The 27,062-nt window shown below is 42.0% G+C and overlaps 2 protein-coding genes across 6 annotated transcripts in view; one reads left to right on the forward strand and one right to left on the reverse strand.

Annotated features, from left to right (window-relative positions):
- Positions 1-22,359, forward strand: PRICKLE4 (prickle planar cell polarity protein 4). Its single transcript, XM_054979236.1, has 8 exons — positions 1-337; positions 13,684-13,849; positions 13,971-14,078; positions 14,691-14,828; positions 15,635-15,838; positions 17,002-17,188; positions 19,493-19,813; positions 20,295-22,359. The coding sequence occupies exons 1-8, from the start codon at positions 273-275 to the stop codon at positions 20,858-20,860; spliced, it is 1,755 nt and encodes a 584-aa protein (XP_054835211.1). The 5' UTR covers positions 1-272; the 3' UTR covers positions 20,861-22,359.
- Positions 22,360-22,465: 106 nt separating this feature from the next.
- Positions 22,466-27,062, reverse strand: part of LOC129329687 (serine/arginine repetitive matrix protein 2-like) — a 96,990-nt gene continuing 92,393 nt past the window's right edge. For all 5 annotated transcript variants that reach the window (XM_054979231.1, XM_054979232.1, XM_054979234.1 and 2 more), the window contains 3 exons: positions 25,847-25,972; positions 25,470-25,613; positions 22,466-23,280 (listed from right to left, as the gene is read on the reverse strand). In XM_054979231.1, coding sequence (XP_054835206.1) covers positions 23,101-23,280; positions 25,470-25,613; positions 25,847-25,972 — 450 coding nt within the window. In that variant the 3' untranslated portion in view covers positions 22,466-23,100. The remainder of the gene's footprint in view (positions 23,281-25,469; positions 25,614-25,846; positions 25,973-27,062) is intronic.

A 27,062-nucleotide genomic window follows, 5' to 3' on the forward strand; every position in this document is an offset into this window, starting at 1 on the left:
CTGGCGGACACAGATCCCGTTTCCTGGGCAAGCAGATAAAGGGAGAGAGGAGAGCAGGGAGGGAAAGTCCTGAAAGCGACATCCACCACCGTTTCCAGCACTCAAGCCCAGCGAAATTGTTTTGTTTCGCTTCGCAGCACAAAGTTTCCACTGCGGGCTGACCCAGGAGTCTTGTCGTCAAGGCAAGTGGAGCGTGATGCGGGAAGGAGAGCCGGGGCAAAGCGAGGGGGCGGCTGCTGCTTGTTACGCCAAGCAAATCTGGGCTCAAGTTTATGAACGTCGCGTCACAGGAAGGAACCGGCCCCGGGGAGAGCGGCGGCGGCGGCGGCAGAGGCAGGTAAGTGGCAGTTCTGCCATATAGGTTGGTGGTTACTCGGGCGACTGGCCGGCACACCCTAAGAACTGAGGACTGTAAAAGTCTGTCGGAAAAGAAGTGGCTTGCTTTCCTTTGCCAAAGGACTCTGTAAAAAAGTGGAGGGGAGAGAAGAACTCTGCTACCTGGAACCTCTTTAATCCATGTTTTCCTTTCTTCTGTACATGCTCTACAGGAACACAAAATATAATCCCGCGCCCTTCAAACTGTTTTGAATTTTGTTGTTGATCTATATGGAACGTGTATTTATTTATTTATTATTTATTTATGTCATTTATAGTCTGCCGTTCTCACTGAGACTCAAGGTGGATTCCATAGTGTGGTGAGATTAGTACAATCTGTATCAAGGACATTTCCATAAACAATGTCATAGGATTGCATGAACACCATAAGGTTGTTGCATCTGAAAAAAAAGTAAGATATTCGTCTGAGATAAGGGATAATCCATTTAAAATATGGGACATCTGGCAACTGTTTTTATGCTCTATGGTGTTATTTTTCTTATTGCAACTCACAATTAGTTTAATTCAGAGAAAAATCTTGTGTTGATTTTAACAGTGATGACAAGTTCCAACTTCAGCTAAATTTTCTACAGTGGTAGAAAATCCCTGGTTTGTAAAATCGTGGGTGTGTGTACTCTGGAGGAACATACTATAAAAGCTTTCTGCCTTGATAGTTATTGAAAATAGAACCTGGTATTGGTTATTTGGATGAAAGAGAAGTATTTCTGGACTATATCACTCTATATATTATGCTTTATCTCTGTGTTCCTCTAAAAAGCTAAGGGTGGAATATATCTTACCTTCTCAACAACCCTGTAAGGTGGGATATGCTGAGAGACAGCCCAAGGTCACCCAGTAAATTTTATGGCAGGTGGGGATTTGAATTGACTTCTCAGGCCTACACTAATTATTACGCTGCGCTGGCTCTGTAATACATAGACATAAATGTGTGCAAAGTATAAGACCCTTTTCTCCCATTTTTGTTCAAAGGGGCTTCATTTTACACACATTTCCTGCATGGATATACCTCCAGGGAACTGGGTTCACACCATTATGTATAGCTATGTATATATGTATTTCACTACAATTACATTCCTGCAGGAACCTACTGCCAGTTGGGGTTTTCTGTTATATACATGTGCACTAAAACATGCACGCTCATTACATATCACACACAGCATATGTGTAAGTTCAGCTCAAGATATTTCGTTGCTCTAAGTAGCAGCACCAGACAGTCTGAAAGGTACTCCCTAGGATGCTTTGTAATGGACCACATACTGCTTAATCCATGTTCACAAAATTGTTGTTAACTGATTGTTTGAGCATTTGGGCTTTGTGTATGCACAGGTAGTATATAAAGTCCTTTATACATATAGAAAATTTTGTAGCATATAACAACTGTCTTTGGTAAGCCTTTCCAAGGTTGAGTCTGTGGCCGTTATAGCCCCAGAAGACTACAATTTCTCTGTTGCAGATGAATCCTAGGAAAGAGAGATGGATCTGAATGCTATGCTTTTATATGAGGTGTTGATCTAATTGATTCTCAAACTTTAGCAACCTGAGGACCCTCATTTTGATTTAGAAACTTTCATAGTTCCCCAAGCCCACCACTTCTCCCTTGCAGGGGCCAACCAGGCACCAACAGCCCTCTTTTATTTTTATTTATTGTGTACAGCAAGCCACACATACCCCATAGAAGCCTTTATTGTTTTTGCCCTCAAAACAATACAGTGAGAACCATATCAGCTGCTCTTTAAAAGAAAGTTGAAGTAAAATATTTACATTGCCTGTTCATAGCTTACAAGATGAGGTTTCAAAGAATAGCTGGTTCCCTAAGGACACAATTCAGAAGGCCCCCTTGAGTCTACTCAGTCTCACCTCTTGATTGGAGAAGCTTGCTTAATGGCTAACAACCTCTGCCCAGAGGCCACTGAATAGGGATGGAAATGAGCCTGGACAATTTTAAGCTGTGCATATAAATAGACGAGCATCATACAAAGATGATCTGAAAGTAGGTGGCTGTGGGTGGTAGCAGCTCTTGAGTTCCCACCCTTTGAAAGGGAGAAGCTAATTCTGTCCTTTTCCCCACAGAGTCCCTGCCCCCATTCCTTGGAAACTGAGAGGGCTCTGTTTTCACATTAGTGAGATCGGCATGAAAAGAGTTTGCTCTCTGCCTTACAAAGGACTCACAAACTTCCCAGAATATGCTTGTGGACTCTCAGGGATCCTGAGATCTCAGTTTGAGACACCTTGGTGTAGGTAACAATGGGACATCTGGCAACATCTACATCTATGCTTATGTGCTACTTCCTGGCTTCAGGGTGATTGTATTTTAGATGCATGAGGATGAGGCGCTGACCCATGTTGTTTCTGCTACTGACAGGTGCATTTGCAGCAGTGATGCCATAGCATTAATTGTGTCAGGTTTGGTGTTACTGCTGTTGTCCTGTATTATACTGAATTGTTTCTGGTTTTTTAAAGAGGTACAGGGTGCTCCATTTTGGTAGTAAAAATCAGGGTGTTAGTATAACCTTGCCTAGAAGTTATACTTTTGACTGGGAAAAATGTATCTCTAAATCCAGATATTTAAGGTCTGGTTGTACATACTTAGTGAAAAAGCAAAGGCTTCTTTTTGTTATCCTTGTTCCAGTTCTGAGTCCTGGCACTGAGTAAAAATTTAGGGCCCAAATTATAGTGGGCTGTTTCCTAAATTAAGCCTCGATACAGTGTGCATTGTGCCATTCCTGCTGCATTGAAGTGACCCAATAATGCAAACATCACCTAAGGCTTACTGTAGTTGGGGAAAGGACCATAGCTACTAGAAAACATCTTTTGATCGTGGCCACCCATCTCACTACCCTACAGTACCCAAACTGGGCTGAGAGACGAGTGCCCAAATTTTGAGTGCATGGCATGAATCACCATAAAACTCTTTTACCTATATTGAAAACATCATGTCATGGCCAGAATTCCAGAGTGGTACCCTAGAAATTGTGAGTGGGGAAAGGCCTACTGTGGCCTTTTCTATGCACAGTGTCAATGGAAATATCAAACTACTATCCAAACCACACATATTAGAACCAAGTACTGTTGAATGAAGTGGGACTTGCTTCTTAATAAATAGGCTTTAGGTTAGGCTATAGTTGAACTGAAGGCAACCGGCTTTATATTTTTCCAGTGAAAATGCATTGAAACATGGAAAAGTTTTCATAGAAGGTCTGATGTCCACATCTAAGCAAATGGGATGAGTTGATATAGACTTGCCTGTACCACTTTGGACTGTGAAGGAGGGATATCATTTTTGGTTTTCCCATGTAAAATCCACTCGAAAGGGGAGAGAGAACTCATCAGAGAAGGTTCTGTTCGAGACTTCTGCATGCCACACTTGTGTTCCATTTAACAGAAATGCAATGTCAGGAAACTTCAAAATTTTAATCCCTCACCTGCTGTCTGAAGTAGACAGTATGTATAACAACAACAACATTTGATTTTTATACCATCCTTCAGGACAACTTAACAGTAACTCAGAGCGGTTTACAAAGCATGTTGTTATCCACACGACAATCACCCTTTGAGGTGAGTAGGGCTGAGAGAGTTCTGAAAGAGCTGTGACTGACCCAAGGTCTATTCTGTCAGCACTTTGCCACCTGATTTCAACTTCATTTTGCTGCACATGTGGACCAGGCTTCTGTTTAACTGTACATTTAGAAAAATTATGTGAATTGGCTGCACCAGATTGCAGGAAGGATGTGAGGTGGAATTCTAATACTCCCCTCATGTTTAAAAACCCCACCCAGCCTATTACAATATATAGACTTGGGTCATACAGTTGTGGTTGTTTAGTGCAACATCAGTTCTTCCTATAGAACATGATTTCCATAGGAGGAGGAAGGGATGGCAACTCTTGCTGATTTCTTATACATCAGATTCCTGCTTTGCCTCCCCCACCCGCCTTGTTCCTGTGGTCCACTGATTCATAGATGCATGGCTTGAGAGAGAGCATTGAATGCTGGGGGATGGGAAGAAGTGGAGAAGATGTCTTTCTAAAGTATGACTCTGCTTCCACTGCTGATGATCCAAGCCACAAATATTAACACATCAAAGGTAATAGGTTGCACCATAGTCCTTTTTCTGATTTATGCAGATAAATTTTTATATGGAGAACTACTTACCCCCTAGTATGAACTGGTACTTTCCCAAGAAGACCCCATATGACCTTCCTGAACCTGTAGGTCAGCCTTCAGACATTGCAGGTAACCAATAGCAGATGCATGCATGGTTGGTTGTTGTGGGCCATTCACAAAATCAAGATTCAAAGGTTGCTTTTAAGCCATACATACAAAGAGTTACAGGTTGCTTTTAAGCTGTACATGCAGAGTTACAGCCATATTTCTTTTTGGTACAATTTGGATCATTTAGAGAAGTGTTGTGAGTACATAACCACCTTTGGTTACATTGCCAACTTCTTTTTCACAAGTGGTCAAGGGCCAAACTAGATGTGATGTTTGGCATGAGTCCTGTTTGGAGATGCATATGGAGATCTGCATTGGGGCAAATAGCAATCCCCCAGGGTTGTTTTGTCTTGGGAAAACAGCACAGAGGGAGGCTGAAGTCTCCACTAACTTGGCATTGTGGTCCCAATTCAAATTGGGCCTAAATGTGCTTGGAAATTTTATTTCCAGACAGTAGCATTTGGCTGTAACATGAGTTGGTTGGGGGCCCCTCAAACCTGACTCATGCCAAATGGCATGTCTTGCTCTGCTCTAAAGACCTTGGTAAACCAGAGCTAGTTTATCTTTTACCATAATGTTTCCTGTTTCATCTGATCTACTATTCAAACTCATAGCAAACAGCTGAAGAGAGATCGGAGATAGTTATCCCAAAATAATTGGTTGGGTAGAAAAGTCCCTTGGGGTCTTCATAGTTGTAGCTTTCTGGTTTCATAGTAATTTTCTTGCTGATTCACAAATAATATCCCAGCATTGGTGTCTGAGAGTTTCTGTCCCACAGCTATAATTTTATTCCTGCTAGGTGTAATATGGTGGATTGTGCAAAGATCTGCAGCAAAAACCTTTTTTTAATGTGTGCTCTTCTGTATTTTCCCCCACCAAGTTTCTTTTTTCCTTTTTAAAATCATACACACCATTGTTTTCTTATTTACACATCTGACCCATTTGCCTTTGGAAAATGCTTTCCTCTTTGAAGAGGTACCATTTGGCATGAGATAAGACTCTGCTGATACCACACCCAGGCTGATTACAGCTGTAACACTGTGGCTGTTTCCAGGATGATGTAGGGTGTGGGATGATGCATACCACACTTCAAATCTCAAAGTCAAACACAGGTCAAGTTGGAAATTAACCTCTACTTTCCACTTAGTGTAAGCACAGCTTTAGATTCATGGCTGTAGGGATAGTGACTTAGAAAGCACAGCAGGTTATGGCTCTGATCACTGTTTGTAAGAGCAATGCATTCTGGACATTTGTGGGCAGGGATTGTGGGTACAGCATAACAACAACAACAACATTTGATTTATATACCATCCTTCAGGTCATCTTAACACCCACTCAGAGCAGTTTAGATTGTTGTTATCCCCATAACAATCACCCTGTGAGGTGGGTGGGGCTGAGAGAGCTAGAAGCTGTGACTGACCCAAGGTCACCCAGCTGGCTTCAAGTGGAGGAGTGAGGAATCAAACCCTGAATACAGACCCTTCCTTGATATAGTTCACCTAGATCATGTGATCCCCACTGCCATTTTTGCTGAATATAGACTCATAATCACTTCATTTCATGCTAAAAAGAGGCCTAGATATTTCACCAAATGACAGGCTTAAGTCTACAGATACACATGTGCTTGGTGGTGGGCATGTGGTACAAGAAAAGAGGCTGTTTTCAAAACTAGGGTTTCTCAAGACCATAAATGAGTGGATTAGAATGTCCTGGCCACCTTAAATAGGCAAGCTGTAGAGAGGTTTTTCACAGCAGGTGCTTATATCCACCATCTGCTACATTCTTCATCAAGCTTGTGAGATAAGCAGACCTTCCCTGTATTCTGTGCTAGAAATACCTTGAGTCTATAAACAAGAACTGTCCACTGCATTTTTCCAGTGCTAATAGTCAAAGACAGGTCTTCCCTGTAGAAGAATAACCCCCCCCCCCCAGATTCTGCACAAAAATAAATTCTGCAATTGAAAGAAATTTTGTCATACAGGTAAATATATGTACATTTCCCTAGTTTAATTTGCTTCCGATGGAAGTGTTGGAGTAAAAAGCCCCTTAGTTTAAAAAAAAGATGAAATATGAGTACAATAAAGTTTTATAAACTTTATAAAGTTTTGACTGGTATGGAATGGTTAATAGAGGCAGAGGTTTTTTTCAAATGTAATTGTAAGTGGTAAGTTCAGAACAGGAAAAAGGAATAACCAGTCACAGTTTACTTACAGTTTACAACACACACAGTTTACTTAAAGAATTCACTGCCACAAAATGTAGTGATGGCCATTAGCTCAGAGAGCTATAAAAAAAGGTCTAGACAAATTAATGGACAATTGATCAATCACCAGAACCCCTAATACTTTAATGGAATCTCCATGTCCCAGCTCACCAGCAGATGTTGGGGACATTCAACGAGAGAGGGCTGCTCTTTGTTCCCTGCTTATGAGCTGTCGAGGTGCATCTAGCTAGAAACATTAGCTAGGTGTTAATATTTTGCGCCTTGTGTTCCTTACAGCAAATTTATCATTCCAACATAAATAAGTTTTACCAGTTTGATTGTAACCAGAGCCATTTGCCCGGAGGAAAACTGAAATACCCTAAAAATCCCAAATGAATGTCAAAGTTATTGATCAATAGCCAGAGGTGAAAATGTTATGGATTGAATTTCAGGGCATGATGATAGAGAATCTATACTAATGAAGATTTTAATACTTGCTGTTTTATCACTTTTAATAGTTGTATTGCATTCTTATTGGGAGACAGAGGCAGGATATGAATTGAAAGCAGAAATAAATAAACACATACCTACCTACCTACCTACCTATACTAATGATTAGACATGAGGAGGGAGAGAAGTTATACTCCTTGACTTGGCAGGCGGTTTAGGTTGGGATGGCATTTACTAATTACCAGGGTTTATTACAAAGAATTGTCTGTAACCAACAGACAGCCTGATTGATTGGTCATGTAAAAACTATTGTGTTAGAAAAACATGAAAGGATTAATCCTCCTATAACCTCAATGTCTGGGTTATACCAGCCAGTAATGCAGCTTTGTGTTTTAACGCTTGTGCTTCCCATAATTTTAAAGGACGGTACCCTTTGTTTTCCAGAAAAAGATCAGAAAGCACCCTTCATTCTTACACCCCCGAAGGTTTAAGTGTGTAGAGTAAGGATTATTTACTGTCAGAGGAGCCTACCCCCCTGTGTTTCTGCACAAGTTTCTCTTCTGGGCATGCCTCTTGATTGGAAGGGCAGTGACAGAAAGACATAATGGCAGCTTTTGCTGAGGCTGGGTCACTGAGCTACATTTCTACATGGGAAGGGATTGAATGGTTCAAACTCAATCGATGCATAGGCACACTATCACTACTTGCCCTTAGCAGAGCTTAATTAGAAGGAGACAAGAATACAGCATGCAGAGGTGCAGTAGGCAATCTCTTTTGAAGGTGGTTACTTAGGGCTCACAGGACTAGGTCCCTTAGTTATTTCACTGATTTATTTCTACAGCACGTTAACATCTGTCTCATCTGGGAGCTGCTGCTTTATTTCCTTTAGGAAATTGGTAGGAGGGTTCCAGATTGTGTATCTTGACTGTGCTGGTGGCTGTCTAACTCAAGGCAAAGCAGGTCATACTAATATATTGCCAGATGTGTCCTGGAAGAAGGTAGGTGGTCTGGTTTTCCATGATACAGTTAGCACCTGGGCTCTCTCCTGCTCTAGGTGGCTGATGTTATGTGACTGTACAGGAGCAATAATTGAGTGAGAGGTTACACTAGAGAATGAATTCCAGTGTGACAGGAAGGGTCTAAGGATGGGTGACATGGGAGTTTATACCAAAGAGGTTCCACATGGCCAGGACTTGTCTGGTAAGTGTGCTCTGTGAATATCAGAAATCTGAGCTGCTCCATTCCAGATACTTTTAATACTATGACAAAAATAGCTTTTCAGCCTTGTTCTTTTTGTTTGGATTTTGGCATCTGAATCTGTAATAACATTGACAGGCAAGACCCATGTTCAGAATCTCAGGTCTAGTCTGTTTTATGAAGCAAACTTAGACCTTTTTGTTTTTTCTTCTGTTCACCAGTTAATTTGCTGAGGTAATTATTAACCCAGGTACATAACAGAGTAACTGGAGCTCCTTGTGCTAATTATATTGCAAGAGACAGCTCAGGGTCAAAGTTAGGCATGTGGTTGAAACTCAGCAAAAGGCCTGCTCAATATTTGCTAAGCTTAAGGAATTTCAGTTTCTTATGGAGACTAAGGTTTCCAGCTTGTGCCTTATATTCTCTAAACACCAAACTATTTTTAATTATAACTGGGCAGCACACCACCAATATGTCCAAAATGCTCCTGTGTAAAGTGCTGAAATGGGGGAGGGGACAACGATACCCCAAAGTTAATCAAGAATTAAGAAGCTGAATTTAAGCAGAGCTCTTTCATTTATGACAGGTCCTTATAGCTCACAAAAAAGGCCAAGAAAGAGCCTTAGTCCCCACTCCCCTCCAGTTATCCTAGAGTAACCCATACCTTCTTGCTCTCCTGCCCTGCACAGTTCAGCCATATTGACCTTTGAATGTGGCTTTGTGAAATCCTTCAAAGCAGGCAGAATTCTCTCTCTCTCTGTCTGACTGGAGTGGGAATTATTAGGCACTACCAATCATGTCTGCTCCTTAAATTACATGCACAAAGGTACCAGCTGGATATTAGGAAAAACTTTTTCACGGTCAAAGTAGTTCAAAAGTGGAATCAGCTGCCTAGGGAGGTGGTAAGCTCCCCCTCACTGGCAGTTTTCAAGAAGAGGCTGGATGAATACTTGTCAGAGACGCTTTAGGCTGATCCTGCACTGGGCAGGGGGTTGGACTAGATGGTCTGTATGGCCCCTTCCAACTCTATGATTCTATGATTCTTCATGCCCATCCAGCGGCCTCTTGTCTGCCTGTACTGCATTTGGTATTGGAACAGGAAATCTAACTGGAGGGCATCCAAGGAGCCACAGGAGTTCTGTTGAACCACTGAACTGCCATTGCTTTTGCTTTGGAACCAGAGAGGAGGAAGGGAGTGAGCAAGTAGTAGAAAAAGAGAGCTCAAAAATCCACCTCCCAGCAGCCTCATTGTACGGTTAATTAACCAGAAAACATTCTCTAATGTAAGGCCCTGCTTCAAAGAATGATTAATACTGCAGGCTTGTGAGGGTGTGAAGAGAAAAAAAATATTATTTCTTGCTTCCTCAGTGAAGAATAGATTAGAGAACACAATGCAGTTATTAACAGCAGTAGTGTTGGCCTGTACAGGCATGACTCCATCAGGAAAAGTGGTCGCTTTGGAAAAATGAGATAGATGAGGACTGATTTGTGCAACTTCTGCAGATGCATATTTTAAATTGGATTGATTTTATCAACCTAGTTTAAATTAGAACAGATAATAATAATAATAATAATAATAATAATAATAGTGAACAAAGTTAGCATTATTATTATCCCTGCTATACAGATGATGATTTGGGGCTCAGATCTCATGGCAGTAGTAGTAGGATTCAAACCAGCAGAGTGCTGATTCACAACCCAACCCCTTAACCACGATGGAGCAGTAGTTACTTTGCTGATAGGTTTGACACACACCTAAATGACAACAGGAATATCACTGATCAGCAGCAGCTGCAGACCTTTGTGCTCACAGTGTCAGTAGATAACTATGCTACTGATCTGAGCATGTGCAAAGTGACGCCTATTAAGAAAGCCAGTCCTAATATACGTTGAATGAAATTTCTACTTTTCCTCTCCATTTGCTCCAAAACAATTTTAAAAACCCTAAACATTGCAGCAAATCATGAGCATCAAAGAAAGCAAAAGTTTCTGAATTAGAAAATGAAAAACAAACCAGTGCATCATAGAGAGAAAGCATGAGTCCAAAGCTCTGCACAAACTGGGCGATGGGACGCATGTAGATGTTAAATAACATCAGGGAGAGTATTGCCCCCTGAGGGATGCCACACACTAAGGGGTGGCGTGGTGATAACTGCAATGACAAGAAACTAATTCACATTTGTATGGCCTTCAGCAAAAAATTCTGATGTTACATGGTAAATAAGCTTTGTACATCTGAGGATCTCAGAGAGACACAACAATAAAATCATTGCTGAAAACACTAGACTCCCTGGCACCTGGGTTTCATTAATTTTATTTAAAATATTTGTATGCCACCTTTCCACCCAAAGAGTCCCCAAGAGAATGAATATCAAGACAGTAAAAACATTTAAAACATTAAAACAACATTTAAAATGTATATATAAATATTTAACAATACGGTGAAAACAAACACAACCAGATAGTCAATAAGAATTTACTGGGTAGGGTTGCCAGGTCTGGGGGGCATGAAAGTGAGGGAGGGGGAGTCGTGGGGGCCCACCTTGGATTGGGCCCAGAAGCAAATTGGGAACCAGTGTAGATGAAACAAGACTGGAGTGATGTGATCCCTACAACCCACTCCAGTCAACATTCTGGCCACAATGGTAGCTTCTGGATAGCCTTCAAGGGCAGCCCCACATAACGCGCATTGCAGCAATCTAATCTAGATGTTATCAGGGCATTCATCACAGTGGCAAGAGCTTTCCTACCCAGGATGAGCTGCAACTGGCTCAACAGCTAGAGCAGATGGCCATTGCGGCCATCTGTTTATCCAAAAGGAGGTCCAGGTCCAGTAGCACCCCCAAGTTACAAACATGCTCAGTTAGGGTTGTGCAGCCTCATAGAGAACAGGAGATATCCTCATTCCTGGGTTGAACCTTCTCCCCCTTCCTGCATTTTATTAAATTAATTGATTTATTTAAAACATTTGTATGCCACTTTTCCAAACAAATGTGGTCCCCAAGGCAGCAAACAACAATATTAAAACATTTAAAACATTAAAATAACATTTTAAATTTATTTATAAATACAATAAAAACCATATAGACATTTAAACAACAAACACATACACACAACCAGATAGGAAGTCCAGTAAGTTTTTACTGGGGGTACACCAAATGAAACAAAGAATTCTTTACCCACTGGTAGAAGACAATGACAGAGGGAGACCGGCAAATCTTCTGGGGAGGGAGTTGCAAAGTTTGGGTGCCATGACCAAGACCAACCTTTCTCGGGTTGCCAACTGTCTAGCCTCAGATGGCAACTTAAGTGAGGTTTTCAAAGATGATCAGATTGGACAGGTAGGTTCATATGGAAGAAGGCAGTTGTGACAGCGCCTGGTTGTTAACACCTTTGTTGTATATCAGCTTGGGCTGCTACTGATTTTATTTGTAGCATATCCCTGATACGATAGGGGAAAGAGAGGGAGGAAGAGTTGAGGGGGAGAGTGACTTCTGAGGTAAGAGGCTGTCTGGATTTAATGGTCTCCAATTACCCCCGTTCTCTGGCCTCTACCTTCCTTCTGTTTAAAGCCCAGCTACCATAATATCAATAAAAAGGGAGAGACAAGCTTCGATTAACTGGATGGTAGTGTGTAACTTAGTGTTCCCTAAAGGACTTTTATTTGTGACCAACCTGGATAGCCCAGGAGACCCTGATTTCATCAGATCTCAGAAACTAAACATGGTCGGCCTTGGTTAGTAATTGGATGGGAGACCTCCAATGAAGACCAGGGTTGCAGAGGCAGGCAATGGCAAACCATCTCTGTTACACCACCAGGGGTTGCCATAAGTCAACTATGACTTGAGGGCAGGATTTCATTCATTTCAGTAATGTGGCACTTTATAGTGAGGTGATTAGAAACCCCTTTCCCCCAGATTTGTTTGGCTTGATAGCACACAGATGGAATAAAACAACCACCAAAGATTTATTTACAGAAAATAAGTTATAGAAATAGTTAAGGGATCGCATGTAGAATTAATAGTAAAAATAAAGATACAGCTGGTTCACACTCCCCTCCTCAGAGGTTGTGCTCCCCCCACTGGGAGTTAATTGGTTGAATTTGAGACTAACAGTGAAATCCTAAACAGAGTTACTCCTGTCTAAGCCCATTGAAGTCAAATGCTGAGGGGAGAAAATGCTTCCCCCCCCCAGACACAGCTCCTCAGCATGTAAAGTTCCTTTGTAACCACTTTATCAGTTTACAGGATGAAGCTAGACTGCTGCAAGCCTACATTTGCGTCCTTAATAGATATTTATGAGCACAGGCTAGTGTGGAAGATCTAGGCTTAAATGCCAGTTCAGCTGTGGACTTGCTGCTTCTGCTCAGTGATGTACCATTCCATCTGTCTTTTCACCCAAATTACTCTCTCCCTCTCTGCCCAACAACTAGGGGGGGGGGAATGCCATGTTTTGCAACAGGAATAAATTAGTAATTTAATGCAAGAGTGCCTTGAGTTGCATAATGTATGGATGATAAAAGCATGTAGGAGCAACAGAAATCTACACCCTTTGCAAGTTAGGACAAAATAGTTGTACCTTTTTTTTCAAACAGTATATGTTGTGCCTGTAGAATATGACAATATTTACATGTTAACAGGAATGTTAATAAAACATAAGAAAAAACTGTAGTGAGTGAAAAATTGCATAATTTTAGAAGTGATTGCCATGCAGCATTCCAGTCTTCCTCTAGAGCAATATGTTGCCTGTTACATTTATACATCCTGTTCTCCTCCTCCACCACCACCACCACCCTTAGGCCTTCACCTTACTGGGAAACAGAAGTCCCTGCTCTAGTGTTACATGCTCATGCTTTGCTCAGTGCTGCGTCCTCTTGTCCACATGAGGTGCACACAAGAATTAGGAACTTTTCTAAGGGCATATGAAAAGTATCTATCTGGGCAGGGAATGTAGGTAGGGTGCAGATGTCATATTAATTAGACCTGGTTCATATATGCCAGAGAATGAGGTAGTAAAGATGTGCTTACTGTACCACTTCGGACTGCCGGTAGGAAATTCCAGCTTTGAATGTTCTTCACATAAACTCCATGCAAATAGAAAATGCAAACAAATGAGAAAAGCTTTCTCTTCTGTCTGGTCTGCCACCTGAAGTCTCCTGTGTGCATGAACCAAGCATCAGTCTCCTTCTACACAAAGAGAGATCCTCACACAGACTCTCTTTTCCAGCATCTCTTTTCTGCGGATGTCCCTACCAAGCCCTACATGGTCCCAGAGAAAGACTCCATGCACTGGAACTCCAGCTGCCCTTCTACCTGCTTCATCTTCAGACAGTGATTCTGGCTGTGCCCTGGAAGATTACATAGGGCTTGCTACAGAAATCCCTCCAGCAGAGGTACTTCTGCGCCTCTCATCCACTGCTACGTCTGCCACGTGGATGGCAGTGCAGGCAGCCATCTGTTCCCTAGAGAAATCACAGCTCTACCTTTGCTTTTCTGTCTTGTTTGTTTTCACAGGTGTCAATACACTTTGGTTCTCAATCATTCAATGCAGTTCCTGCTACCATTCAGAATCAGCTCCACATCAAAGTTCTCCTTCAGCAACTGCCCCCGCAAGACTGTGATGTAAGATTTACCCTACCAAGATTGAACTAGGCCTTTATGCCTCATGCATCCCTTGGCTAAAAGGTCCTTCCAACCTGCATAGAATTTGGGCATACCTCCTACTCAATAATAAACTTCTCAACACTGTCAGTGCATCTGCAGTGGTTTGGCCTGATGCGCCCTTTTACTGGCACTGAACCTCCCCCCAGTTCTAACCACAGTCAGCCTATGCAGATGCATGGTTTTCCCACATAAATTCAGATCTATGTTTTTTTCTGACTGAATATAAGTCATTGGTTCAGTTCAATGGTGGGCAGTCAAATAAGATTGCTTAGAGAAAGAGACCAGAAAACCTAACAATCTAGTAATTTAGTCCCTGCTGGTTGCTCCCAATAGGATTTTGGGAGTTTGAAGAGTTCAAGAGTTTCTGGTTGATCTTCCTAGATAACAAATTACTTCTCTAAGCTCAGTCAGCCTGACAATGCAGGCTTGCGGCTTATCCATATCCACCAGGACTTATCAGTATCCACTAATATATGTGGATGGGGTTTTGGAGCAACTCCTTCATGCTCTTTGTGCAAAAGACTACTAATAAGCCCAGTACTATAATGGCATCTTCCATTTTTACTCAAGGAAAAGTACTGCCCATCCATCGGGGAAGAAGAGAAGGAGCAGCTGCGAACATTTGCTGCACGGCGGCGGCAGGAATCACTGGGCCAGGGTGTTACATGCCAGGTATCTTCCACAGCCCATGGCTGTTTCTGCAAAAAGGTAAGCCAGCTGCAGCTTGTTACAGGGCACTGGAATCTTCATGACTACACCACTGTGAAGTTTGGTACTGAACCCTAGGTTTGCTTTCCCTGTCTCCGCATGGGAATTGAGGTTGTGCAGTAATGGTATTTTTTTAAAAACTCTACATACCATTTGACACGTGGCTCCCAAACTCCAGTTCTTTTATTGAAATTAAACAAAGTTAAACAATAGTTAAAGCAACTAAACAAAGACTCTCAGTTAAAAAATTGGAATGACAAGGTTGATTTTTCACTAATAATAAGACATTAGTATATCACATCTTCACAAAGACCATGAGTAAGGCTGTGTGTATGTTGCATTTCTGCAATAATGCAGAATTTAGCTTCCCAAGAATCTCAGCTTCATTTTTTTTTTAAAAAATAAAGCCTGTTTCTAGTCCCCTTGGCTGGGAAAATGTTGGGAAGTGGGCAATGTTGGGAAGATATGCTTGAAAGTATGTGAGCAAAGGCTCCTGAAATCATGGAAACCAAGAGGCAGCTGAATAATATTTTCAGAGGATGGACGTGGAGTTTCACGTGACCTTCCCAGTCCCATGACCAGAAAAACTAGAATAAACTATGGAAACAGCAAAATGGCAGAATTATGCAAAATAGTGCATAATTTATACAGGTTACAGAATTCAGTTTTCCTCTGTGAATAATCTGCGTTGTCTGGACATAACATTTAATTTCTTACTACAAATAATATACAATCTAGAGCACAAGAAGTTCCAGTATTGTCATTAAGGGAGCATCCTAAAGAGATGATGTCTGCTCGGTTTGCAGTGTGGTAAGAAGATGAGCACAGGTGACCAGGGTGTCTTAGCACCCAAACTGGGAGAGTATTGCTGTTGGCATCTGGCCTGCTTTGTCTGTCACACCTGCTGTCAGCCCCTAGTGGATCTCATCTACTTCCATCAGGATGAGAAGATCTACTGTGGACGGCATCATGCAGAGTTCTTCCGTCCACGCTGTGCTTCATGTGACCAGGTATGCACATAAAAATCTAATGTGGAACAATGATACTTCTGCTCTTGTAAAGGATGAACTGTTGCACTCAATTAAGGCATCTTCAAGATACTACCTTACAGTTGTCATGGGCTTAAGCGACTGCCCTTGCTCTAGTCAGGGCAAGTTACAAAGAAAAAGAAACAGAAATCCTCCCAGGGACTGCAAGGTTTCCTGCCAGCATTTATTAATTCATAATATCTGTCCTTAACTAGATGTTATTTTGCCTCCAAAATATCAAAGACATCCTTTGATATTAGCATAAGCAATTAGCATAGCACAAGACTTAATGATGACAGGGAAGGCAAAGAAGATTGCAGCCTAAGATCCAAAGAAACTATCAAATCATCAATAAAACAAAACAAAAACTTTGTTCAAATCCATTAAACATGTAAAACAATATAAAACTGAAAAGGAGTTTATAATCAGGCCAGAAGCAGCATATCAGATTGCCAGGATACGCACAATAATGGGAGGCAGGGAGAAAAAAGACTAGAAGCACAGATTTTACCATCTGAAAAACAGCTGAAAACACCAGGTGGACCTAAAGAGAACAAGGGGGAATTCTATCTTCTGGCCACAGCTGTCTCTAATTAGGCCTTGGAAGAACTCATACATTGAAGGGTCCTCCCACATTTATTTTAAAAAAGCAATATGGTGCCTTTGGGACTAACATTCATTGTGGATTAACCTGCTATAGGCAGAAACCTCTTACTTCTTCTGTATGAAATATGTGGATGGGTTTATACAAGACTTAAAGATGTTATGTATTCTGTGTTTCTATGCAAATAGGAGGTTCTGGTTTCCATTTGAAAAGGTATGGGTTGATGTCTTATGGAGCACAGTGACTTGCAATAGCATTGAATGAATCAGTGCTCCCCATAAACAGAGGCAAACTAAATATACATATATATATATATATACAATAAGGCAATTCAGATTTTTAAAAACTGTGGGCTAATCATAGCTTTTGCTAAACGTTGCAAATTTTAAAACAGACATTTGGTTGGAATTACATCATTGTAACAAAATGTTATGGATAGTTCCTGTATTTAAGAAGGCAGGTAGACTCTGAATACAGCATATGCATGATTCCATCTTGAGTTGTGGTATATGCAACCTGGACTGTCACTCTCTCTCTTCAGCTGATCTTCACCTCTGAGTGCATGGAGGCCGAAGGTCTGTGCTGGCATGAAGAGCACTTCTGTTGCCTGGAGTGCGACTTGCCGCTGGGGGCACGGCGGTATGTCATGAAGGGTGGCCAGCCCTACTGCTGCGCCTGTTTTGAGAGTCTTTATGCAGATGTCTGTCAAGCCTGTGGAGAAATTATCGGTAGGTCCTAGTTGCTTCTGTGGTCCATGAGAAATGATGTTGTGAATGTGCCCACTGTCATCCCCCTACTTATAGAAGGCATACTGTCATCCTGCATATAGAAGGCATAAGGCTTGGCTCTGGGCTCACACACTGAATAAATGTGTGAGAACAGTGTTTGTGCATTCCCCTCCCCCACCCCGAGGAACATAGCAACTGGATCTGATCCAATAGAAAGCCAGTTCATGCCTGTTTACCACCACTCAAGCCCCCTTTCAAGACTTTGCAGGTCCATCTTTCCTTCACCCACTTCACACTATTGTCAGGCTATTCCATAAGATGATGGGATTCTATAAACTCTCACTCCTGTCCTGGATGTTGCATAATGACAGGGTTCCAGAGCTAAAATATAAGAATTGCTTTGCAGAAACAGATTGCATAAGTCCTTCTCAACAAAAAAAGTTGAGATGGTGCCTCTAGGAGACTCACAAGGAGAGCATGGTGCAGTTAGCTCTCCCCCAAACACTCGGGCATACTATGCCTTTAGTTACCAAATGCTGGAGATGTAAACAAAGAATGGTTACCTAAAACAGACTGCTATCCATCTTCCAAGGGGATCAGTTTAGCTGCTGCTGGAGACCGAGCACTAGGATTAGACAGACCTTTGCCTGAATATTCTGTTGGCTAGTAGCTGTAAGAGCCAACATTAGACATTCTCCATGAATGTATCTAATCCTAGTCCTATTGTATTGTTTATTATGTCTCCTCTCCCTATTAACATAAGAGAAGTCATGTTGGATCAGGCCAGTGGCCCATCCAGTCCAACACTCTGTGTCACACAGTGGCCAAAAAACCAGGTGTCATCAAGAGGTCTGCAGGTGGGGGACACTAGAAGCCCTCCCACTGATTGCCCCCCCAAACACCAAGAATAAAGAGCATCACTGCCCTAGACAGAGAGTTCCATCTATACCTTGTGGCTAATAGCCTCTGATGGACCTCTGCTCCATCCCCTCTTGAAGCTGTCTATGCTTGAAGCTGCCACCACCTCCTGAGGCTGCGAATTCCATGTGTTAATCACCCTTTGGGGGAAGAAGTACTTCCTTTTATCCATTCTAACGCAACTGCTCAGCAATTTGAGTGCCCACAAGTTCTTGTATTGTGAGAAAGGGAGAAAAATACTTGTTTCTCTACCTTCTCTATCCCATGCATAATCTTGTAAACCTCTATCATGTCACCCCTCAGTCATCATTTCTCCAAGCTAAAGAGCCCCAAGCGCTTTAACCTTTCTTCATAGGGGAAGTGTTCCATCCCTTTAATCATTCTAGTTGCCCTTTTCTGCACTTTTTCCAGTGCTATAATATCTTTTTTGAGGTGTGGTGACCAGAACAGTACACTGTATTCCAAATGAGGCCGTACCATTGATTTATACAGGGGCATTATGATACTAGCTGATTTGTTTTCAATTCCCTTCCTAATAATCCCCAGCAAATTGTCTATCAGTCATAGGACCTCCTCTCTCATCACCTCAGTCTGACTCAGGTCAGATTGTACTGATTTATATTACATAATCTGCCTTGAGTCTCAATGAGAAAGACAAACTGCAATGCAAATAAATAAGATAATCCTTTTTAAAACTATCTTTTTGTGGCAATGTTAATACTGTATATGAGGAAATGCTTCATTTTGTTCCTTCTAATCAATTTCACTGGAGGTGTAAGAAAGTATCCACTTTCTCTTCTCTCTGCATAGCTCCTGCTTGTTTGCCTCTATCGTAACCCTTTTCCACCATTCCTTTTTTTTCTTAAACTGAAGAGGCTAATAGGTAAGAGAAAAGAACGCTTCAGCAGCACCAGAGTTATTGCAGTGTGTCTGGCATTTCAGGCCTGGAAAAAGCAGATTGGTAGTCAGGTTTCGTTTGAAATCAGGCAAGCGTCTCTTGGTGGAGAGCATTTGTTGATACATGATTTGGCAATGAGGGGAAATGGCCAAATTAACTGAAGACATTATCAGCATATTGTGTTGTCAGTCAGCTTTATGCAAGTAATTGTTTAAGGAACTGGATCTAGGAATTGAAGCCTGGTTTAGTATACAATTGGCTAAAGAGCTGCTCTTGGACAAAATTTTCAGCCTGTATCAGGTTTTTAACATATGAATCCATTTTCCCTGTTTCCACCCCCATCATTTTTCCATTCAGAGTGATAACCTACAACAAGGCTAGCGAAATACCATGCTTAACTGGGATGTTAAGGCACTTGAGCAATACATACTAGATTTAACATTCTCTGTTATGATGTTACTCTTTTGTGGCTTGTTTCCCACTCACAGGTGTTGACAGTGAACAGGCTACTCTCCAAGGTCAGCACTGGCATGCGAAAGGCTCCTGTTTCTGCTGCAGTCTTTGCCAGAAAGCATTACTAGGTCAGCTGATCTCAACTCGTCATGGCCTCCTGTTTTGTTCTGAGGCCTGCAGCTTGGAGAAAGAAGCAGTGCTATCTTCCACAGGATCAGATTCCTCAGACTCTGCTTTTATCTCAGCTCCTTCCCCTGACTCCACACCCACATCTAGAGCCCGAAACAGCAGCCCAAGTTGCTCCTGTGCAGCAGCAAGAACCAATAGTGATGCATGTGAGCAAACAGCCAAAGAAGGTAAGATTGTCAGAAATGAGAAAGAGCTCCTGATATAAACAGGGCTCCCTAGTTTCATGTCTTATATATTCCTAATGGCAGAAGAATCTAACATTTAGGCTTCTGCCTCTCAAGTATTTATGTGTTTGTTCTAGCAGTTAGCAGGCCAAGTTAAAACAAAAGCTTTATCTGACAAGTTTCATGTTGAGGTGGTATAGTCTGTACACCATGCATTTATTTGCCCAGGGGAGACATGAAAAAAAACATGTGGAAATCAAGTAAGCACACCACAGTAGAGGCTTGTCCAATAACTAGGAGAAAGAAGATGGCATCGTGACTGCATGCACATAGTACAAAACCCAAAACTGTGAACCTGGCCTTGATGTAGCATTGGGAGAAATGGTGGCAACCTGTGGGATACGCAAACTCATTTGATACTAGTAAGTCTGTACTTTACAGATTTTATCCAGTAGGCATATGAGTTTTCATTTTTTTCCCCCAGTAACAGAAAGGCTTCATGCATCTGGGAATTCCTCGTTCCACCTTCCAGAGTTTAGCAGCCAGGAAGAGGAAGTTGTTTTCAGGAACAGATCAGCCTCCTGTCATCATGGTGAACTTGAACCATCAGCTGATTCTCCTCAAGACAGAATCACCAGCCCACATCCCCTAGAAGCAGAACAAAGCTCCCTCAGTGTGAGGGAGAACCAAATCCAAGGGGACACTCTCCCCCAAGTATCTTGGCAACAGGTTGGACACCACCACTCTAGACTTTGTCCCTCCACAGACTCAGATGCATCAGTGTTGATCATGGACTTTCCAGAGAGACTGCATGAAGCTGGTGCTGGTAAGCTGGAACCTGTGCCAGAACAAGATGGCACTTGGTGCCCAAGTTGCTCATCCTCTTCAGATTCTGACTCTGAGCCAGAAGGCTTTTTCTTCGGGACACCAATCCCAAAGCCTGGGGCCCGGCATCTTACTCTCCATAAAACAGAGCAGCAGACACTTGGCAAAGGAGAAAGACAAACAGCTAGAGCACGTGCAAGCAGCAAACACTGTAGTATCTCCTAGCGGGAGCTCCCAGACACTTGGAAAGAGTATAGGAGAAGAGGGGAGTGTCACAAGCAGACATTTATATAGCAAGGTGTGAATAGTGAAGAAAGGCCCTCTTCCTATAAGTATGAAGTAAGAGACTCAACAAGTCCAGGCTAGCTAAGTCAGGAAGGTGTTTTGTGTGTGTGTGTGTGTGTGTGTGTGTGTGTGTGTTTCTAAACAGCAGACATGAAAAGCAAGACTTTCAAGGGGGTAGAGTTTGCATTTCCACAGTTCAGTTAGACGGCAAACTTCAAAGTCCTGGAAACAACTCTTCCTTCCACATGGTAGACATTTTTTTAAAAAAATGCATAGCTGAGCTTTATGCAAGCCTGCTGCTCTTTATGCCACCATGTTTGCTTTCTGTAGTGTGCCTTTTGACAATTTAAAAACACGTATGACAAACTGGAGAAGAAAAGGCTCATGGACATACACCCCTCATACTTATGGTGGTGGGTTTTTTTTGAACATTTAACTGAAGGACAAAAGTTTATAAACTTGTTCAGCAAGGCCCAGTATTTTATTGAAGTATGGAAAACAGAAGTACCTGCAGAGGCTGGGGAATGCAACTTGAAAGTCTTTGAGCTCAGTCAGCCGTTTCAGTAAGAGTGGTCTTTTTTTTTTTTAAGTTTTGCAGGTATCACAGTTTGCCTCTGTGACTGGAAGTTCTCTGCTGCTCTCTGCTGGCAGCAACAAGTATTTTCTAGTAGCCTGGTGTTATATTGATTTAATGTGTGTGTAATTACAATACTACCAGAGTCTTTAGTCTCTTGGTTTACTTCTAACTAGTATATATCTACCTGTCACATGTAAGTATGACTTAAAAGTCTAGTCATTAAAATTTCTGGATTCTACACAGCCATCAATTTTCCCTTCCTCCATGATCTCTGACATGAATAAAATTGAGACCAGGAGCAGATTCTAGATAAGTACTAACCTATTCTGATGTTGGATCTCCAATCTAGTGGATTAAAATTCTCTGGTAGGATAACTTTCATGAGGCAGATCCCCCCCCCCCGCCACCTTGGACAATATCAAACATTAAAGTTAACTACCTGGTACTAAGGAACAAGCGCAAAGGTCCATATAGCAGGTTGCCGTTCAACCTGCAATCTGCAGATCTAGCTTAATGCATAGCTAAACATTGTGGAGACTCACTGAGAGCAAGTAAATGGTGGACCCCCATAGCCAACTGATGTATGGATGATTTGCAGAGCACAACACTGCTGCGGTGAAACAAATGCTCTTGGAATACCAATGCGTAGTGCAAGCTTCCGTGTGGAGAAGGTGAAATAAAAGGATTTTCCTGCTTGTAACCTTTCCCCTCGACATTCAGTATAAAAGCCCTCTCAAAGATTCCTTGCTTACTACCACATCAACTTCCCAATTTACAAGCATTAAAAAGGGCAGAAAAAAGAATAAATAGAATAAAAAAGAATAAAAAATAAACGCCTCAGTTTCCATGTTTAACTTGGCAGCTTTACTAGGATGCTAAAATATGATACTATAATAATATCTATAATGGTCAGAGCACTTAATATAGGGGATGCATACTCACAAATAAAGGCAGCTTCAAGAGATACATTGTTTCCAAATTTTATTATTTGCAAAAACATATATATTACATATTTGCCTTTAAGAAACATGTAAAGAATTTAATTAGGGGGTTTCTCCACTGGGCAAGAATCCTTCTATATTTTTGTTCTGCATGGAGAGAGTCTGAACTTGATGCAGAGCACAACCACAGAATTACCCATATTACTGGAAGTCTTGATGCAAGATCATAAACCAAACCTTCCTAACTGCTAGCCCCAACAGGGCAGCATGCCAAACCCAGTTTACTACACCCCCATACCAATTACTCTCCCACAGGAATGACTAACCTCTTCAGCAGTCTCTTAAGTCAGTGCTTTCCAAGAATCTGCCACAACAAGAATCTACCAGTGAAGGATCTTCTTTCCTCCACTTCCCCTCTCATCCTTTTGTTCAGCAACAATGGTCACAAGACTTGCAGCTATTGCCTTCATAGAATGTAGCTGCTGTGGCCCAAACTCTGGGGCTTCTCATATCCACTTTGTAGCTTTGTTTCTTAGAGGAGTCCTTCTTTAATACCATTTCTTTACTGCTAGTTAAAATAATCTCCTGTAACATCCCACCCCATTGATGTCCTCCAAAAGGCCTGGGCTACACTAACCACTAGATCTTCTCATTTTGTCTTTTCACGGGGTCTCAGATGAGTCATAGTCATCAATGAAATTCTTCAGCATGCTTTCATAGTAGTCCCCAACACTTCTCATGTTGGCCCGCAGTGCTACTTCTAGCGCCTCCTCCATGCAGGGCTCCTTCTGCAACAGCATAGTGGCTACTACAGCAAAATTCAGCATGACCTGCAAATAGTCCTACAGGAAAAGAGAATGATGTCAAGGAAAGAGAGCCTATGTAAACTTGATAGCTGAGGACCTGCTTCTGAAGGTCACAGCTCTCCCTGCATACTAGCTGTAAATAGACAAGTCTTTATGGTTGCTAGTCACTGGCCATAGCAATAGTAAATAATACACAGAAAGTACGGAACATACCACACTTCAAATATGAAAGCAATACATATGTCATCACACCAGAATTATAAAAATTAATGCCATTCCAGCAACACCTTTGAAGAATGAAAAAGTGTTGAAGTTTCCATCAAAATATCACTATCTTTTATGTTTATATTACTGCAGGGCATGAGCTAGAGATCACAAAAGATCTTATAGTCACAATCGGGGTGGTAAAAAAGGGGATTAGATCATCTCAGTACATGGTTTAAGTGACTTGGAGATTCCTGTCTGTGGCATACATTATGACTAGCAAGGCAGCAGAAACCCACCTCTTCAAAAACCCACAATCCTAGATTCTGGTGATACTCATCTCCAAATATTCATTCCTGGTCTGCCCCCTCCCCCATATATTTATTAAGCCTCACATACACTTCGAAAACAATTTCCCCCCCAGTTTCTTATGGACCCTGAAGAGGAATATTCATACAGAATCCCAAACTGGATTGAGAATGTACTTCTGGTTTTCCCTTTTGCTTGTCACTCCTGTGTTTTTCAAACGTACTTCAAGGCATGGTGTATGTGGGAAATACTCCCTGTTGCTTTCCCCCAGATTTGTTTTTAACCCTTAATCATACTAACACTCTAGAGGACTTGTTTCCCCAATGAATAATCCACCTCTTTTTTCATATATGCCCCCATTCTGGCTTGTGACCAGATACATACTACAGACATAATAAATGTTTGAAAAGACCTCCTTTTCTGATGTTTGTATTGCTACCTTCACCCAATATTTTGCTAAAACAGTCTCAGCCTTGAGGTATGCAGACAAGCTCAAGACTGGAGCCTTGGCCCTACTTAAGCTCAGTGTTTTAGCACAGCTGTTATCCATTAGGGGTGTGCACCCCCCAGAAAATCCAGGTGATTCAGATCTAGGTTTCAGGAATACGAAAAAAATCCAGTATCCCTGAAATCTGGGTCACATTCTCTGATCTGGGTTAAGAGAATACCAGATTTAACTGGCCATTATTCCCTATGGAAAAAATATCTGGGGGCTGGGGGTGTATTTTTTAAGCATACTCTACCAATTTGCAGGGAACCTACCCCTGACTGTTCACTCAAGACCCTCTAATATCAAACCAGAAAATCCAAAGAAAGGGGGAGGCTTGCCAAGGCGCAGAGTTTAAAAGGTGGCTGGTGGGGATGGCTTGAGATGGGGGAGAAGAGCAGAATAGGATGAGAATCCACTCTGCTTGTTGCCTGCCCCAGCAGCGGAGCAGAGCCTGGGTCCATTCATGCTGCTGCCCTCCTGCTCCAAGCTGCTCAGCTTTGCTGCGGCTGCCCAGGACCAGATAATTCAGCCCAGCAGAGTCTGGCTGCCTAGACTGGATCCAGGGTTCGTCCTAGGGAATCAGAACAGCTGGAGTATGTTGAATCAGCATAAATCCAACTGTTCTGCCAGTTCCCAAACCCAGATTGCACACCCCTATTACCCAGAGCTGCTTGTTCCAAAGACTTGAGGGCACTTCCACCTTCAGAAGGGGGGGGGGGGGAAGCAATTTCCAAGTATTCTCCTTTCTCCCTGCAAACTTCCTCTTTTGCTCTTTATATGGATCCTGTGCGTCTAATGACCCTTGGGGACAGAATTTCACAGAGCTAATTTGGTTATAGAGAGGGCAGCATGGTAGAGCCCAATCTCATCAGATCTTGGAAACTAAGTAGGGTTAGAATTTGGATGGGTGACCACCAAGGAAGACCCTGCAGAGAAAGGCACCAGCAAACCACCTCTGCTTCTCACTTGCCTTGGAAGGTCTTTGCTGAGGTTACCGTTAAGTTGATTGCAACTTGACAGGACATACACAAGTGGGTTGTAGAAGGAGGGAAATGCAGGAAAATCCCATTCTGAGAACTGCTCTGTGTGTATCTTGCTGAACACAAGCCATTATTTACACCCCATATTTCCTTATTAACATTCAAAGAGGTTTACAAATAAAACAATCCATGCACACATAAGAGGTTCAAATTTTGTTCATTTGTTTTTGATTTTTTTTTACCTGTTCAATCTGGTTCCTCCTCCTCAACACAGCCACAGAACGAGGATCCTCAACAGTCTTGGATGGAGCTGAAGTGCCAGTTTCCTTCCTAGCGCAGGACTGGTGAGGAAATCCTGTGTCTTCGCTGCTGGCTGCTAGTTGGACCTACAGAGAGATCCCCCAATAGGATGAAGAATTTGTTTGGCCTCGAGCTGATAAAGTGTGCATAAGTGTTTTAGCATTGCTTGAGCACAAGCAAGATGAGAACACAACCATTCAGAAGCAACGGAGACAAATAAATACATCAGATACAGAAAACCAAGAGGGAGGAAAGAATGCTAAAATGAGAATAGGATTTATGGGATAGCAAGACACTAGGGCTGAACACTTTTTCCTACCGACTCAGAATCTTCTGTGTTCACAGGATGGAAGTGTTCTGTAATCTCTGATGTAATGGATGTTTCAACAGCTAAAGCAGCATCATGATTTACAGGGGCTAAGACATTTCTACTTTTCTTCTTTACCTGCAAATATATGGAAACAAAACAAGAACAAAATTAGGCCTGGCCTTTAAGGTAACAAGGCCTAAAGCATAGAAGTAATATGAATGTTTTTACCCAAGCAAGTTATAACTGCTACCACGTTTCTTGTCACTTAACAAGAAGAAACACACGAGCCTTTCAAGGTATCCAGACTACTTTATCTTTGCTACTCTAGATATAGATAAAACTGAAGGACAGGGACAAAGAGGGGAGGTGGTTTTCATGGGCAGAATTGAACTTGAAACTGCATTCAGAGTGTATACAACCACAAGTGCTACTTCTTACAACTAAGGTCCCCAGCTGTCCTGTACTGAGGTTTGCTGAGAACCATGGAGGCCTGGCTCTTTAAAACCTCTTGCTCCCCTTTGCAGGAGATTGTTAATCTGGAAGTTAAACTGCTACTATCAAGAGACCTTCCCCCTTTATGCTTTGATACTGGTTCTGAACACCAAAAATCTGGGGGTGGAGCATGAGGGTGCATCAGCAGCTTTTGGGGTTTCTGCTCCCTCCCCCTCCTATTCAATACTGACAGCATCACAGGTAGGATTTTCTAAGTATTCACTTCACATCCAAAAACCATGAATAAAATACATTTTAATAACTAAGCATGCATCCTAGAAAGCACTGATAATTGGGAATAATCAGAAAATATGATTCTGTTGAGCCCCTTATCACTCTGGAATAGGGAAATGGCCTCGATTGTTGACACAATAGCCCCTGTGAGCCCTCCCTCCTCCCCAGACAGAGCCAAGCAGTCTCCCTGGTTTATAGGGAAATTGGCGGCAATGAAATGGGGGGGACGGATAAGGATCCTGGAAGTAAAATCAGCTGTAGGCCTAAGCGAGACTGTTATGTACTACAATATCAAGGCCTGCAAAAGTGTTTTTCTTAGGGCCAGCAGTTTTAGCTGGTAGACTTGCTACTATAGTAAAGTTGCTATCTTTATCAGTGTGGGAGAAGATTTTAGTATGCCTTTTCAGAAGCTTCAGTAAAACTATTTCTTTGTACTCTTTGCGCATAACAAAAAAGGATGTTTGGTATTATCTAATCTGTAACTGCTGTATTCACATTT

The sequence above is a fragment of the Eublepharis macularius genome, chromosome 5 (assembly GCF_028583425.1).
Source record: "Eublepharis macularius isolate TG4126 chromosome 5, MPM_Emac_v1.0, whole genome shotgun sequence".
Taxonomy (NCBI): Eukaryota; Metazoa; Chordata; class Lepidosauria; order Squamata; family Eublepharidae; genus Eublepharis; species Eublepharis macularius.